The following is a 16049-nucleotide window of genomic DNA, read 5'->3' as shown; positions in this document are numbered from 1 at the left end:
TATGGTTGCATATTTATATCTGCTTGTACAGTGAAATTGATTCTCAGTAAAGATTGCTATCAGTCATTCTACCAATGTTAAGACTTTTTTTGCAGTCAGATAGACGAGTCAAATCTCTTTAATTACAAAAACGTGTTCAGTTAATCTGAGCACCATTGTACAGTCAGTGCACAGCAGGAAAATAAAAAATAGATTTTAGCTGTGATCTGCAGTTCACATGAATCAATGTCATCAGGGATTCAGAAACACCCTGCTGTGTGACAGCTGTTACATAAGGTCTCATTTCTGGCTCTGTAACAGGGAATACGTTATTCTAATCTTGTGTTCTCAGAATGGTCTTATTCTTCACACTCAAAATGGAATATCATTTTGAAAAATCGACTTGTGGAATCCGCAGCACAAAAAAAGCCTCCTTTGAATTTCTGGATTGTGTCAGCCATCTAGTGTCCTTGATGCACAGTTCACTGCACCATAGCCAGATCTTTGAGTGCGTGACTGCGGTGCTTCTTTGCTTTATATCCTGGCCGGAGGAACTCAATCTTCCTCTTTTTGGCTTCAATTTTGTTTTTGTGTTTCTTCAGCTTTTTCTTGGCGGCGATGTCTGGGTTAGCCACCGCCTAGGAGAATGAAGGGAAACTATAAGGTGGTAGCAGAGATTGGATTTATGGCTTTTTGTGTGCGTTTGCACTTGATCATACCTGCATGGCTCTGTGTCGTTTGCGTGCTGCTCGCCTCTGTGAAAACTCCCTCTGGACAGCAGAGAAGGCCAGTGAGAATCTCTCTAGCCCTACTTGTCTCTTCAGCAGATCGATAAGCTCCTGTGCCAGATTTTTCAGGGTGGGGTCTAAAGAAACAGAACGTGTCATTTAGTAAAAAGTTACATTTTTGTTTTTGGTAAGACAGATAATAGAGTGAATACCTTGGTCAGCATATGTGCTGTCCAGCTCTCTGTACAGAGGCGTGATGATAGTGGTCAGATATGGTCCGAGCCTTTCCTTTCCCAAATCCATTGCTATCGCTCCCAGGAATTTAAACACACATGTTCTCTGTGGGAAAAAAAAGGTCAAAATAAACCACAGATGGACACTAAAAAGTGATCAGTAAGAGCAATAATAACCTGTACCTTAAGAGGAACTTTGGGAGTATATGCTGCCTCTCTCTTCGCCATCAGAGAGAGCTTCTTTATCAACCACATGAGAGAAGGAGGCCGATCATCCTTGTCATCATCTTCCTCCTCCTCTTTTTCTTTCTCCTCTGTGTCTTCTTCATTATCTTTATTCTCCATTGGTTCCTCCTCCTCCTCTTCCTCTTTCACTTCTTCCAGAGGAGCACTGACTTCAGACTCAGGGGAAATGAGGTAGATGACCTTACCGACAAACAGCAGGTTCTTGATCACCTGCGGGTGGAGTGGAACCAAACATATGAGTGTAATTTGGACTATTAGATGCAGCAGGGTGGAGTATCAGTGGTGTTACTGTACCTGCTCTCCTGACGCTGTGTCGAGGAACTTGGACTGCAGCTGATGGCAGAAAGATAACGCCAACTCCCTTATCTATAGAAAACAAAACACTTTACTTTAAAAGATGAAATCTACATGAAGAAAGTAGAAAAATGATTAGCCTTACCTTTTTGTCCAGGTTGGTGCTGATGAAGTCAGTGGCTATTGAGTCTGATGAAGCATCTGCTCCATCTCCTCTCCAAATGGCGACCAGCTGCTCCGCCTGCTGAGCAGCAAAAAGCTGACCGAACAGCTGGGAGGCAGTCAGCCACACCCAGCAGTGCGGGTAGCGCAGGTGGGCTTCGATGTGCCCTAGAAAACACTTTGAATGAGCATGTGTGTAAAGTGTGTGAGTAAATAATAAATAAGTGTGTTGCCTTCTTACCCCAGATGTTACGGAGTGTGTCATGAGGCTTTCTGAGCTCCAGCAGGCTGCAGTGTTTGCTCAGTTTGGTCAGGAGGGTCAGATAACTGAACAGCAGCCTGTCAGCTCCTTTCTCTTCCTCTTCCTCCTCGATCTGAAAGTTACACATGTTTTTTAAAGACTCTACTCCACAGGCTATTAATTTGTCCCCCTTGCATTGTGACTCACATCTTCATAGTTGTCAGGGTTGATCTCTCTCTCCAGCAGAGGAAGCAGGTGGTCCAGTCGACAGGCAAACTTCTCCTCCTCCACCTCCACATAGAGCCCACAAATCTGAGCCCCAAGACGCCGCAGGCTAGCCTAGGAAGCAGGACGTCAAAATTCAACTTCTAATGATAAACATGGACCTCAGTTGTCGTTCATAAAATTCCCCATGGAGCTCTGTGTGGACCAGCTAATCCAAATATGGGCAAGGACTGGAGCTGGACTGGGTGGGTAACAGCTACCAACCTATAATGGCAACAACCTGTCACTCAAAAGTGGATATGCTCTTTGATCTTCATCACTTTGTTTAGGTCTGGGTGGATTGATTCAGTTTTGTTGCCTGCCTCAAGTGGCCATTTGAGGAACTGCAGTTTTTGCACTTCAGCTTCATTATTTCAGCCCTGGAGGTTGATGCTCAAACCTTACCGGTACTTAAAATTATTATTAGGTCACCACAGCTATACTGTAAAACAAACTAACACAATGTAATATATTTAGATTTTAGTTTCTGGGTACCTTTTTTGAATTCAGCCAGGTGGTTACGAGGCAGAAAAGGGAATTCTGGTGGTTCGAGTCCAGCTGGGACAGCAGGGCCTTGATGGCTATGGCAGCCATTTTCTTACAGCGTGCAGAGTCGTCATTGACCACGACAAGAGCCAGAGGAGCAAAGAACAGGCCGCTGTGCTGCAAAAGCAGCTTCTAAATGACAAAAAAAATAGAGAGCTAACCACAGTATCCTTCAGTTTTGTCTTCTTCCTTTTTTGTTATCTTGTTGTATGTACAAACCTGAGGGAAAGAGTGGAAGATGTATGCCAGCATCTCCAGCACAGACTCTCTGCCGGTGTCGTGCTCGTACTGCAGCTGTGCCACAACAAAGTCCAGGTGCTGTCGCAACCTCCTTCCCAGCGGGTAGTCCAGCAGGTACTTTAAATAAATCTGCATCGAACACCATTCTATTCACTATGTTGTTTTCAAAGTGACACACAGAGAAAAACATGTAGTGCGTGTACCTGTCGACAGTGTATTCTGATCATAGCGTTGCTGCCTGTAACTGACAAATTGGCCACTTTTTTCATCACCTGCTCCATCTCTGGAACAACGAGCTTCCTGGAGAGAATCGCCTGGAGAGTACATACACACATGTAAACACAGAGCCGCTTGCAGGGATTTTTTTTCCTGACACACACAGTATTTTGGCTGCAGTGGTTACCTTCAGCAGGCCGAAAGCAGTGGCCTGCCGTGACTGGTCGTAGATGTCCTCCTCAGCGTATCCCAGCAGCACCTGCAGCTGTGTCTCAGAGATGTTGTTGCTTTTAATGTTCTTCACCAGAATAGTGATGGCCTGTGACAAGGAAAGAATATAGGTCAATTTACCCAATTTTCTTGTAATATCTCTACAAACTGTGCATATTTCTTATGTGGAAAACCTTGAAGCAGTTCTGGACGAGCTGGTAGTTCTCCCCGCGGGCGGCTCCTGCCTTGGAGTAATCCTTCAGCAGGACAAAGAGCTGCTTGGTGAGCTGGGCGGCGTTCTGCTGCACTGCTGGCAGGGGGAACTTCAACAGCCAGGTGAAGCCCAACAGAGCCTCAGTGATGACCTGAGAGGGAGGACACAGCAGCTATTAGTTTGTGTCAAGTAAAAAAAACTGTGTAAACAATAAATGGTAGTGTACCTTGACGTGCATGGAATCCAGGCAGTTGAGCAGTAGCTGCACGAAAGGATCCAGCATCTCCAGGGCAGAGGCCTCAGACGACGTCACTTTGGATTTCCTTAGACTTAGATGCAGCAGCTGGGTAAATACGATACACAGGTTATTTCACAGATTAATTCCTACATGCAAAAATGTAGCCAATGTAGTTGCACCTTGAGGCCGGCGTCCACCAGGATGTGCATGTTGGTCCGGCTGCTGACGGGCGCTTTCTGACCTCCTCTCTTTGGCGTGGGAGGCAGGAGGAGGCAGCTTGGAGGGGGCAGTCTTGGATCAGAGGGAGGCTGTGCTGATAATTTTGTTCTACAAACACACACGCCACAGTGATGACACAGTTAAACAATGATTTATTAGATGATTAGATGTTTATTAGATGCACAGGTGTGTGAACATACCGGTCTTTCTTACTGAGCAGCGGCAGGCTCTCACTGACCAGGCCATAGCTTAGCAGCAGGATGTCTTGTGAAGTCATGCCGACGTTGGTGAGCAGACCCAGGACCAGACGGCGCAGTACAGCAGCCACGCGGTAACACACCTTCAAAGTGGATGAAGTCTCCAGGATCTGGATAGAAAAAGGTCAGAACTGTCAGGGGGTGGCCGCTGCTTTATCCCTCTTGTGTTCAAGCCACCAGTGTCCTAGCAGGACTCCTTCGCTGTTTCCCTAGTTGCACCCATCCCCACCTCCTTCAGTGGCAGTATGAGCTTGGTGATGCTCTCCTTGCTGCAGAACTGTGCCAGCAGCTCATAGGAGTCCATGCTCTTGCTGTGCCGAGCCTCCATCAGCTTGGAAACGATACCCTTCACTTCCTTCTCCTCGGCCACAGCCCCAAAAAGCTCGTTGTTAAATATCTGAACAACAAGAAGAAGGGGGGTAAAAGATGTATACTTATGAAAATACAAAGGTTTATGTGAAGAGAAAAAAAACCTTACATCAATGAGCATGTTCATGCAGGGATCCAGGTCACGACTCTGCAACGTCGGACTTAGGGCTGACAGTAGCTGGTAAACGGTAAATGTTAGCACGTGGACCTGGATGTTTGTAGAGCAAAAATAATGTGTAATAAGCATTTATCAAAAAATCTGTAAATGTTTCCTCTGTCAGTGACTTTGTCTCCTACCTGATAGCCCTTGACCAGAACACCCTGCATCTCTTTGAGCAGGTACTGCAGATACCTGCAGCCTAAAGTCTCTATGATTTTCACCAGAGTCCCCCTCGCCACGTCCCTGATCTCCTGGAAACGGTTCCTCAGCAGTACGCAGACATTGATCAGGATCCTGGATAACATATAGAAAGAGAAAGTGCATATAAATGATTTATTGATCAGATGATACAAAGTAATCCTCATTGTCTTTTCACAGAGCTGTGTACCCAGGCAGGTTGGCCTCCATGACGTGTGGAGGCAGAGTCTGCATTAGTTTGACCATGGCAAAAGCTATCGGTATCCGCACCACCTCCTCGTCCTTCACTTCCTTTGACTTCACAGCTTTGTGTTCCTCATCACGCGTCACCTAAAGAAAGCATGGCCACTTATCTATAACCATACTGCTGTTTTCAGAAGACGTTATAACATGTGTGTGTGTGTGTGTACCTTTGCTGTTAGACACTTGTGCAGGCGGGGCAGCACCGCATCATTAACAGTCTGGTGTATAGCTCTGATCAGAGACTCCAGCTCCTCTCTGCTCTGCGGCAGCCCACTGGCTGCTGCAGGTAATGTAGGAGCTGTCTGCACCTTAACTTTGATGGCAGCTGATTTCTCTGAGTCATCCTTTTCTTCATCAGCTCTTTCTCTAGCAATGTCAGCAGAAGCATCCTGACCGTCAATCTCCATAGCTTCCTCGTCATCGCTTGCGTTTGATTCATTGGCTGCAGCTTCGTCTTCGTTGTCTGCGTCGATTGCAATGCTGTCTGCTTCCCTGGCTTTGGCTGCTTCCATTTCTCTGCTGAGGGTCTTGTGGTCAAAATGAAACGCCTCCAGGACAGTAACCAGCAAACTGTCAGAGAAAAAAATCGTTTATCGGTGAAAGTGACATGACTTAGCAAAGTAAAGACAAACAAAACCCAGACCTGACGGCCAGTTTCTGTTCAGCCTGAGCTGTCTGCAGGATGTGGATGAAGTGTTTTAGGTAGTAGAGGTACTTGGACCAGGTCAGCTTCCGACAGACTGCACCCACCACCTCCACCGACGCTGAGATCATATTCTCATGCTGCATTATGAGAAGAAAGGAACATTTAGATCCACAAATAAAGAAAAAAACACATCTAGCTCTATAAAATAAAACCAAGTCACCTTCAGCATCTTTTCATCAAGCAGGGCGGTCATGGCGTACGGCATGATGTAATTCTGAAGCGAACGTGGCGACAACACCACTGTGCCTTCTGTTATCTGCTTGGCCAGTTTCCTCAGGGCACGGCCCCGACGATGGATCTGAACAAGACGCATGTGTCAGATACAGAAGAATTGAGGCAGAGGTGTGAGTTTCCTTGGTGTCTCTCCTACCTGGATGTGCTTCATGTGCTCAAAGAAGTCTGACTCGGGGTCACTGTAGTTAGTAAGCTGCACCAGGTCTCTGAACTCTTTCTTAGCGGGAAAGGTCTTCACCAGGCAGGCAAGTACGGAGGTGTATTCATGCTGCACGCTCTGGAAAGAGGTGGGATCCTTATTTTAAACCTACATCAGCACAGAATACAACAAAATCGGAAAAAACCACAAAGAGACCGGTACCTCCGTCTTGCTGTGGAGCCCCCTGTGAACAGCGTCCAGGATGGTGTGTTGTACTACATCCTTGTAGATCTGTTCTCCAGGCCCAACTGCTGCCAGCTGTGTGATCACTGCAGACAGACACAAGGTGGCGTTGTCTGCTAGCGACATGTCCCCAATCTGCAAAAAATTAAAACAGGAAGAAATGGATCAAAAAGACAACAAAAAATCTTCTTAGTGTGTAGCTGTTACCTCTCTGTATGTCTGCTCACCTCATATGTATGGAAACAGTTGTGTATGATGGTGTTGATGTAGTCTAGGTCCGGAGTTTGCATCTCTTTGACTCGTTTGGTGGCATCTTGGAAAGCCATCAGACGAACGTCGAAGTAGATCTCATCCAGGTGTCGACTGTCAAATGCATTAAGCTGAGCAGAAGGATGATATATTATCCCTATTGATCCTAATGATATAATAACAATATATTTAAGATTAATGAAATCTTACCTTTGTTGCTAAGTCGGTGATGTATGTGAGTGAAGGGTCAAAATCTGACAGAGTCTGGCAGCAAGGAGCAGACCATTTATTCATTAGTACGTCTGCAGTTAATGCAGCACACCTTGCGGCGTGGATGACAACATGAGGTGTGTGGTTACCTGGAAGACAGTGGTGAGGGCCTGTCTGGGCAGCTTGTTGTGAATGATGGAGAAAAGCTTGCCCAGCGGCCGCAGAAAGGCAGAGGGCTGCACACACTGTTGGAGCAGGTTCTGTATGGTGGCCAGGATGTCGATTTCTGTCTCCTGAAATAAACATAAAGTTTGTCTTGAATTTACAGAAACTATCGATAAATATTAGGGTAATCTACAGGGTGATTATGACTCACTTGAGAATTGTTTCCTTTCTGGAGATAAGGAAGCAGCAGGCTGATGAGCATAGAGCTCTGCTCCTTGTCGCTCACAAATCGACTGACCCTGAAAGCAACACAAGAATATGTAACAGCTCATTAAATATAGGTCATAAAAAAATCGCCTCAGTCCAAATAGTCTTGAGCTAAACTCACTTGGAGAGGATGTTGAGCTCTTTGGCAACCTGTGCCCTGAACTTCTTCTTCTTAAGTCTGTCTTTGTTGCGTACAACTCCGCTAAAATAGTGCAGTACGGTGGAGATGTGAGGCAGCAGCAGCCTGGAGCCTTGTGTTAATGAGTCTGGAGGAGATGTGATGAAAAATTGGTTACTTTACCTTTCCCCAGTGGCAGCAATGACCGTGAAAATAGAGACAAGCAGCTGACCTGCAGTGATGAGTGCGCCGTCTTCAGGCTGCGGGAACACACAGCTGTTGACGCTGAGCTCCGTCTCAGCCTCTGAGGCTACAAAGTTGTCCGTCGTTGCTAGAGACTCCACTATATCCATTACCATGGTGATGGTTGCTGGGGATGCGTTCTTGGCTGAGAGGAGGGCGAAGACATTTAGGAGGACATCGCACTCGGGGTGGTCCGACCTTTGCTTTGCTAGCAAGGGGAAGTATCTGAGAGACAGGAAACAGAACAGTGTGAGCTGGCTAAAAACAAACAGGTGGAGAAATGAGACAAACACATTTTAGACCTGGCATTTTTGCACCACACATGGATGAGTTTTAGCAGAGGGGTGGGTGAGTAGGTGCTCTCTGAGGGGAGACGACACACCTGGACATAAAGAGATCCAAATGAAGAGGTTATGCCTGAACTGTCAACAATAAAAGTAAAAAAAGTGGTTTCGTGTACCTGAGGCCAGACTACAGCCTGAAACACAGCATCCAGCTCGTCTGGGCTGAAGCTGTAGGAGTCAAAACCATCAAAAAAGTCCTGGATCCTCAGAATTCCCAGTCTCCTCAGGTTCTTCAGAGGGCTAATACAACCCGCTCGCAGCTGGAACAGCACAGAAGAAGATCTATAGACACACTTTACAGAATAAAAATACCTAAAGAACTAAAGGTTAGTGGTTCATACCTGGCCCCTACTGTCCAAGATGGTGGACACAGAGGCTGTGACACAGAGCAGGATCTGCAGCACTTTGGGCAGGTAGATGTGTATGAGGTGGCCGAGTTTGTGGATCACCACAGTGACGATGTTCAGCAGGCTGTGCTGACGGCCTAGCGGCAGGACGGCGCCCAGATCTGTGTCTGCCACCGCCCTGTCCACTGCAGACAGACAGGAACCTAAGGACACACAGATGACACGCTGTATGTGTCAGGGAAGTTCTAGTGCAAAGCAGACAGACAGTTGTCAGTCATTTGTTCTACCTTGGCTGTGATGGCTGACAGGCTCCAGCAGCAGGTCAATGAACATCCCCAGCTCCTCAGCCTGGCAGCCCGCCAGGAAGCGCAGAATGATGGAGGAGCGTGAGGCGGCCGTCGCTTTTCCCTGGAACTTACTGCCAGGCTTAGTGCGCAGACGGCCAAACAGGATCCTGTGTCGCACGCAGCAATTTAATTTGAAAAAAGTCAACAATGGACGTGTGGGATATGTACTGACTAGAGACATTGTTTATAAAAGCACAAGTAAAGTGCTTTCAAGCAAATGAAAATAAGTAAAATATCTGAGTAGTAGAGAAAGAGATTTTATAATCCAAAAATACCTAAGACTTCCACTAAATATGAAGGCTTAGCTTAACTTAGCTTAGCATAGAACTGTAGTACTTCCTCTTTGGCTTCATTTCTTAGTCTGTGGTTTTAGCTTTAAATTGAAAAGCATCAACACATACTGTACCTCATGAGCAGTGGGATCAGTCTGCCTCTGTGGGAGGGATCTACCACTCCTGTCTCTTTAGAGATGTTGAAATGGACAATCTCATCTTTGAAGTGTTTGTCATCCAGGAGCCTCTCCAGATTCTCCCTGAACACACACACACACAGACAGACACACAGACACACACACACAAAGGTCAAAGCACTCAGGAGGATGCATATTAAATTGTGGGTTAAAGAGCTCCTGTTTCTAATGGTCAACACATTGTCATGATCTTTCTTCAAATATGGATTACAGCATATACAGTGTGAATCGCAGGGTTTGTGCGCTGCTCTGACACCATCCTGAAAGCAGGTCAGTATGCCAGCATGAACAAAGCAGCACACAAACATATGTGATGCTAAACTTCCCCGGAGCTGCTCATCTGTCTGCAGGTTGGCTGAATGTGTGGTAAGTGGATAGCCTGATAGCAAAAGTAGACGGCATAATGTCAGAAAGAATCAGCACTGAGGTGGGAGTTTGCATTCCTGCATCTGTAACCATAGAGGCCCGATGATGAGAAATTATCAAAGCAGCTCACAATGACTCCACTGAGAAGGAAATAAGCTGGTGCTGTTTGCAGTTTTCTTACTTGTATGGGACAATGTCAGGGTCTTTGTATGTGAGAACACACTGCAGGGCCACTCGCTGTATGCGCTGATCCTGATGGCAGAGCAGCTGAAAGACAGAGGAGGACAAATTAAACATGCTGATAATGCTGTCGTACAATTATTTGATTATGTTGTAATATCAATAAGCTCTGGTGTTGTTTAAAGCTGCGTTTCATCGTTACCTGGTTGTAGAGTTCACTGAGGCTGCTCTCCAGATAGAGAGAACGGGGGTTGGTGAATTTAGTGAACACCTTCAGATGGTCAATTAACTGCCTGTGCAAAGAATTCAATAAAAGGTCAATTTAAATATGGAAATATCACCTCAATACATCACTGTAAATAAAACTATACAGTTTTAAATAATACAATGATATGGAGTTAAGACTCTTGAGCTAATTGTAGATGCAAAGCAATATAATCCTTCCCCATATTCCTCACAGTGGTTTGGTCCACTGCCCTGCACACATAAGTCCTCAGCATGAGTGACTGTGGACGAAGCATGCATTTCCATCCATTTCTGAGGTCTTACTTGGCTGCAGCTCTCCTTGGCAGTGCCTTCTTCTGCTGCCTGCCTTCTTCCTCCTGCTCCTCTTCCTCCTCTTCCCCCTCCACAGCCATCCCAGACTCTTCCAGTGCAGAGTCCCCTTTCTTCCTTAAGTCCTGAGTCGGTGCCACCACCATGTCGGTGGAATAAAACTCATTCCTGTGCAACAAAAATAACCATCAAAATGATTAACTTTAGCTTTTTGTGACAGAATTTGACAAATCAACAGTTGAAACACTGACTTGATAAAGCGGAGCAGCAGGGGGCTTAGTTCGCGGCTGCGTGGCTCAACGCTTTCGGGGAACTGAGCTATGGCACGCCACAGCAGGCAGCGAAAGTTGGGGAAGTCGGTCCTCTCAGTGGGATCAGAGCTCAGCTTTAGCTGCTCCAAGAACAGCACCCCGATGTCTCCGCTTTCAATGACATCGCAGCCTGCTTGGCTCTGTAGGCCCAATTCTTCCTCTGCGTCGTCATCCTCTTGCAATTCCTTTTCTGTGATGTACATGAGAAAAAATTCTCTTCAGATAACGACACTCAGTATCACTGCTTAAATGTGCAGGAGCAAAGCAAACATGCTGCACCAGAGTCGTTGCCTTACCAGCCAGACCTGCCACCATTTCCAGATGTTCATGATACACTCTCCAGAAGTCCTTGTTGTCCATCCCTCTGGCATGAGTCCTGTACAGACGAAGGAAAGCAATTTATGTTAAATGTATTCTGATAATTGTCATTCTTAGCTTTCTAATGTGTTGAAAGCTGCAGTCAAATCCCACCAATCCACACCACTGCAAATAGTTACTTGTACTTGCATTAATGACAGGTACATGAGCTCAATTTTTTTTGTTAGGATTTCTTTTCACTTACACAAGAAGTTCAATGACGGCATCCCACAGTGGCCTGAAGTTGACAAACAGCATTGCAATGAGGTAGCGCAGAGGAACCTTCATAAAGGACAAAGTAGAAGTAGAGAGACAGGGCGTGTTACTACTGCATGCATTAATCTGGATCTAAAGAAGAATAGAACTTGAATCAGTGCTCTTCTGTGTACCTGCTGGAAGGCTCCTGGTGGCCCTTGTGGAAGACTGCGTGGCACCAAGTCGTGCCTCAGCTTCCGCAGGTGAAGCAGCTTGTCTCTGTATTGCTGCACAGAAGCCGGCACAAGCTCTGCCTGTAGGCACACCGCAAACACCGGCTGCACCTCTATGTTCTCCTCACCCTGGAAGGAGATGTAGAAAGTCACAGAAATGAGTGCAAATATTTCTAATAACTAAAGACTGACAACTGACAATTGTACCTCAGGCTGTGGAGGTAGCTCAGACTCGAACTGAGAGAAGATCCTCAGGGTCAGCAGGCGGATCTACGAGGGAAAATAATCCATTTAGTTATGCAATAGCTTTAATTGAAAATATGTGGTCTGCTTCTGTGATTGTAAACCTTAGAAATGTTTGAGGAGACGTTGGCATGCAGCATCTGGTAGAGCTCCAGCAGTGCACTGTGGGATAGGTGCTCTGAAATGCCGTTGAGCGACAGGCGGGTGTAGTACAGGTCTGCCAGCAGCAGAGCTGACAGGTCTGTGGGAAACCGCCTGTGCCAATAATGAAGACACAGATTAGAGGAAGTGTTGCAGAAAAACAGGCTCACAAATCACTTCAACTTACCGCAGGATGGCGTTGATCTTGTCCACAGTGACCAGTAAGATAAGCTGGGCGGAGCTATCCAGAGAGAGGAGGCAGCTCAGAGCCTGTGTGGCTACAAACAGAGCAGCTGGAGAGGAGGAGAGAAGGTTCAGACGTAAATAAACCAATTCACATGGTGCAATTAATGGGTTTGAACATTTTGAACTAACCTTTGCCCAGTTTTTCATTCTCAATCTCACACAGGAGGTGGTTCAACAAAGACGTCACAGCAGGGACAACATTAGTTGGAGGCAGAGGCCTGGAGAAAACAGTAAAAGTACGGTGAGTACACGCAGCAGCGACAGCAGCAGCAGTGTCTGCTATTAGCCCGATACATTTGTAGGTGTGTTACCTGAGATGTGGCAGCAGCACCAGTGCAGCCCATGGCAACGACAGGTCAGTGATGGACTGGTCTTTATCTGCAGGGGTTTTGATCAATGACAGCACCAGCTCTGGCACCGCCGGCTGCTCTGATGTGGCCTGTTTTGCTGCCTTACTGCTGAACAGTCTGCAGGAGGGGTAACAGTGTTTACCTCAAGGTGTGATTAAAACTTAGATTTGTCAGTTACATTTTTATGACTGAGGTGTATCTGACCCCGTGGTTTGTCCGGTGAAGAGAAGCGGGTAGGTTTCGAAAGCCATGGAGCCATCTGTGGGGGGCGGGGCTTTGGCCAGGATCAGGTTGACGAGGATTTCCATAGCGGAGTGGTGAGACGGGGCGTTGCCGCAACCGAACATCCCAGCGGCAAAGCGCAGCAGGGTGGGGAGGAAGAGCTGGAGGGGACACATGCCCATCAGATAGATGCAAAAACAGCTGAAAACAGATCTACCTCTCTAGTGTGAACTCACCTGTTCAAACTGCTTCATGGTAAACATCTCCTTGGTAAACTCCAGGATCAGATCTTGACCTATTGTGCTGCTAAACACCTGAGGAGACGAGTGAGAGAGTCTGCACACAAGCTACTAGCATTTTCTTATGCATGCAATAATAAGGCCCCAATGGTCCACTTTCTCCTGCTTGCTGGTGGCGTACCTCTGACATTAACATAAATTCAGTCAAGACAGCATATCTGATTTGTTACAGTGTGAGTGCTCAGGGAACCCAAAAAATGGGCAAAACATTCCATTTCAAGGACAATTCAGCTTTCGGTACTTCTTACTGTCCCAGTATCTCTTAACACAGCATGCACACACCTTTTGGACAGTGTCCTGAATGAGCGTGTTGGGCAGGTTGATGTTCTCCCCAAGCAGCAGGGAGGAGGTGATTTGCAGGAGAAGGCGGGCACAAGAAACTGACAGAGACGAGCTCTGAATCAGCTGCAACACCGTCTGCATGGACACAAAGACAAAATGTGAACTTGATTTGGATTTTTTTATTTATTTATTAAATCTCAGAAGTCAGTGTTCTCCTCTTACCTGGCAGACGGCTTCTGGTTTAGTAATCTTGGCTCCGCCCTTGTAGGACACCAGTGTGTGGAAAATGAACAGCAGCCTCTCCTGCTGCTGTATGGCCACTTGTGCATCTTCGCTCTTTGCTTCCATGACACTCAGAACCTCCATGACACTGGCCTGCAAATGAAGACACACGCAATTATCAGACAGGAAATGAAAAAAACAATGTGTTGAAGAGAGGACTGAAGTTTGGCTTAAATGATCTTACCTGTAGGGATTCCCACAAAACCAGGAAGTGTTCCTTGTCAACATGACTGGCTGCAGCCTGGGCCATGTGATCCAAAGCGTCCCTGACAGAGTCCCATGGTAGAGAGGTTCCCCGGTGGGTTGTGGAGCCGAGTTTGCACAAAGCCACAGGGAAGGCCTGGGATGAAGGGTGAACCAGAAGAGTTTCTGTGTCTTACCATAATGAAGGCCAACATGAAGAAACTTTAAAGCATACGGGCCACAACAAAGAGGAGCAAATAATTATCAATAGAAACACTCTCACTGCACCACCAGTGTTTAACTTACAGTTGCAGCACAGGAATGGAACATCTGTCTGACTCCTTTACACATCTCGAACAGCAGCTGACCCACTCCCTCCACCTTGTCTGGGTGCTGCTCCAGGTCTGAGAACATGTGAGTCAGCAGGGCATCAAGATCTGGAACCTGTGGGACAAGCATTAGACATTAGTAGAGGACATAACAACCAAATACTCCAAAAACAACTGAAATAAGAGAAGAGAAGGAAAAAAAGACAGGTCTGACCTTTCTCATCAAAAACGAGAAGCTCTCTGCTGCAAACTTGCGGATGTGCTCCTTCTTGTGTTCCAACAGTGCGCTGTACAAACTGTGGGGCCGAAAGATTTCATCGGTATAGACATAATTTTTACTAATATTTTTTTCAATTTGATGCCAGAAACATTTATAAAAAAAAACCAGAAAATTCAGCCTGATACCTCACCTGTATATGTTGGTCATGTCTTTTACCATGACCCTCCACAGGTACTTGTAGAGGTAGGAGAGGCAGGTGAACACCCACTCCAGTAGTTCTGTGTCCTTTGTGTCCAGCAGTGAGGTGATTAGTAGGAAGAAGTCTGGGAAGTGGGGATAGAAGTCCGTCTGCAGGTCTCTGGCCAGCTGCACCACTAGGCTGAAGGAGCAAGAGACAAGAGGAGTAAATACAACTGAGGACACAAACAGACACGACCAGAATTCAAATCACTTACTCCAGCAGGGGTTGGTAGGCCAGACTGTTCTGAACAGCCAGGTGTGTTTTCAGACTTTCCACTATAGACTTCTGATGGAAAACCAGCATGTTGAATGACTGGCTCTTGTTGGACACCTCTTTCAAAAACGTAGCTGTGAAGGAAACACGTCAGATTCACAAAAGCTACAACTTCAGGTTTGGTTCTACAAAAAGGAGCCAATTATTAGGTGATAATATAGTGACTTATAATTTTATACATACTGAAATTTCCTGTTAAGTTTAGATCTCTCCATTGTGTCAGTCCTTCAGAGAAATACGTTTCTACTTCCTGCATTAGGACAAAAATATTCATCAGCAAACAGAGGTAAACAGGGGAGCAGATTGAACATAAGAGAGGAGTTGTCTGGTAACTGGCTGTACAGACCTCAGCATAAGATCCAGTCCTGTCAATACGGTGGATGACATCGATGTTGACACTGGCGAGTCTTTCAGCAAAAGTGAGAAACTGGAAGAAACAAGACAGATCACTTTAAATATAGCCACGAAATGCTGAACTGACCATGTTTTTCACCAAGGAAAGTAATGACAGACTGTATCTGGAATGTATCATCACAAAGCTGGTTACAGTGATGCCAATGCTACATTTAAAAAGCCCTCTATACCACTTTCTGCCAGCTATCACGGTTAGCATCATGCTGCCGTGTCTTACTGCACTCTCACCCTGTAGGTGTTCTCAGATTTGTGATACGACGACTTCGATTTTATCTTCATCTTTCCTTCGTTGCGTGATACAGAAAAACTGTATTCTTACAATGCTCGTATGATTTATCTAAGTCATAAAACGCACGCTCTGCTTCTTGTTTTAGCTAAAGTTACAACTGTTTACACACACGCCGACACCAGGGCGCCGCCATGTTGAACGAGGCATCATGGGAAAGTTTTTTTTCTCCGCGTGGTCGATTATGTGTGGGGGGAGGGGGGCCATCAATGACACACAGAAAAGTAGGAAAAATGAATTTTTCAATCGCCTGGAAATCATAGAAAGAAGGAAAAGTGTACAAACAGTAAATAAAGTGTTTATATAGATTGCATGAGTTGTGTTGACATAACTACAGTTATTAAATGTAGTGTTTTTACACTGTGCACCTGGAAAAAATCCCAGAAAATGTCTGTAAAACAGTCATTTTTAGTAGGATTGTTCTAATATTTGAACTAGTAGTAGGAAACATGACTTATACTTATACTTATGCAGCTAATAAATAACCTTATTTTCACATAAAA

The 16049-nt window shown here is 45.9% G+C and overlaps 1 protein-coding gene across 1 annotated transcript; it reads right to left on the bottom strand.

Annotated features, from left to right (window-relative positions):
• Positions 1-102: 102 nt before the first annotated feature.
• Positions 103-15688, bottom strand: utp20 (UTP20 small subunit processome component). Its single transcript, XM_028422822.1, has 60 exons — positions 15489-15688; positions 15193-15273; positions 15030-15096; positions 14788-14920; positions 14523-14711; positions 14327-14408; positions 14090-14227; positions 13785-13940; positions 13541-13693; positions 13319-13453; positions 12974-13051; positions 12720-12898; positions 12477-12632; positions 12295-12383; positions 12107-12212; positions 11883-12033; positions 11743-11805; positions 11497-11664; positions 11313-11389; positions 11047-11126; positions 10691-10940; positions 10434-10607; positions 10087-10177; positions 9886-9971; positions 9276-9401; positions 8810-8976; positions 8517-8725; positions 8292-8435; positions 8134-8213; positions 7821-8056; positions 7592-7736; positions 7415-7502; positions 7188-7331; positions 7039-7092; positions 6807-6959; positions 6559-6714; positions 6334-6474; positions 6124-6261; positions 5901-6040; positions 5425-5827; positions 5205-5344; positions 4954-5110; positions 4766-4864; positions 4517-4684; positions 4231-4397; positions 3991-4138; positions 3800-3916; positions 3554-3724; positions 3337-3468; positions 3137-3247; positions 2913-3062; positions 2643-2825; positions 2091-2222; positions 1884-2016; positions 1626-1810; positions 1481-1552; positions 1124-1396; positions 920-1046; positions 699-844; positions 103-617 (listed from the first exon to the last, which is right to left on the bottom strand). Exons 1-60 carry the CDS (start codon positions 15537-15539, stop codon positions 462-464), a joined length of 8424 nt encoding a protein of 2807 aa, XP_028278623.1. The 5' UTR covers positions 15540-15688; the 3' UTR covers positions 103-461.
• Between the last annotated feature and the right edge of the window lie 361 nt (positions 15689-16049).

This window comes from Parambassis ranga, chromosome 2, assembly GCF_900634625.1.
Source record: "Parambassis ranga chromosome 2, fParRan2.1, whole genome shotgun sequence".
Classification (NCBI taxonomy): Eukaryota; Metazoa; Chordata; class Actinopteri; family Ambassidae; genus Parambassis; species Parambassis ranga.
The sequence above is the reverse complement of the archived record's forward strand: the minus strand, read 5'-3'. Positions and strand labels throughout refer to the sequence as shown.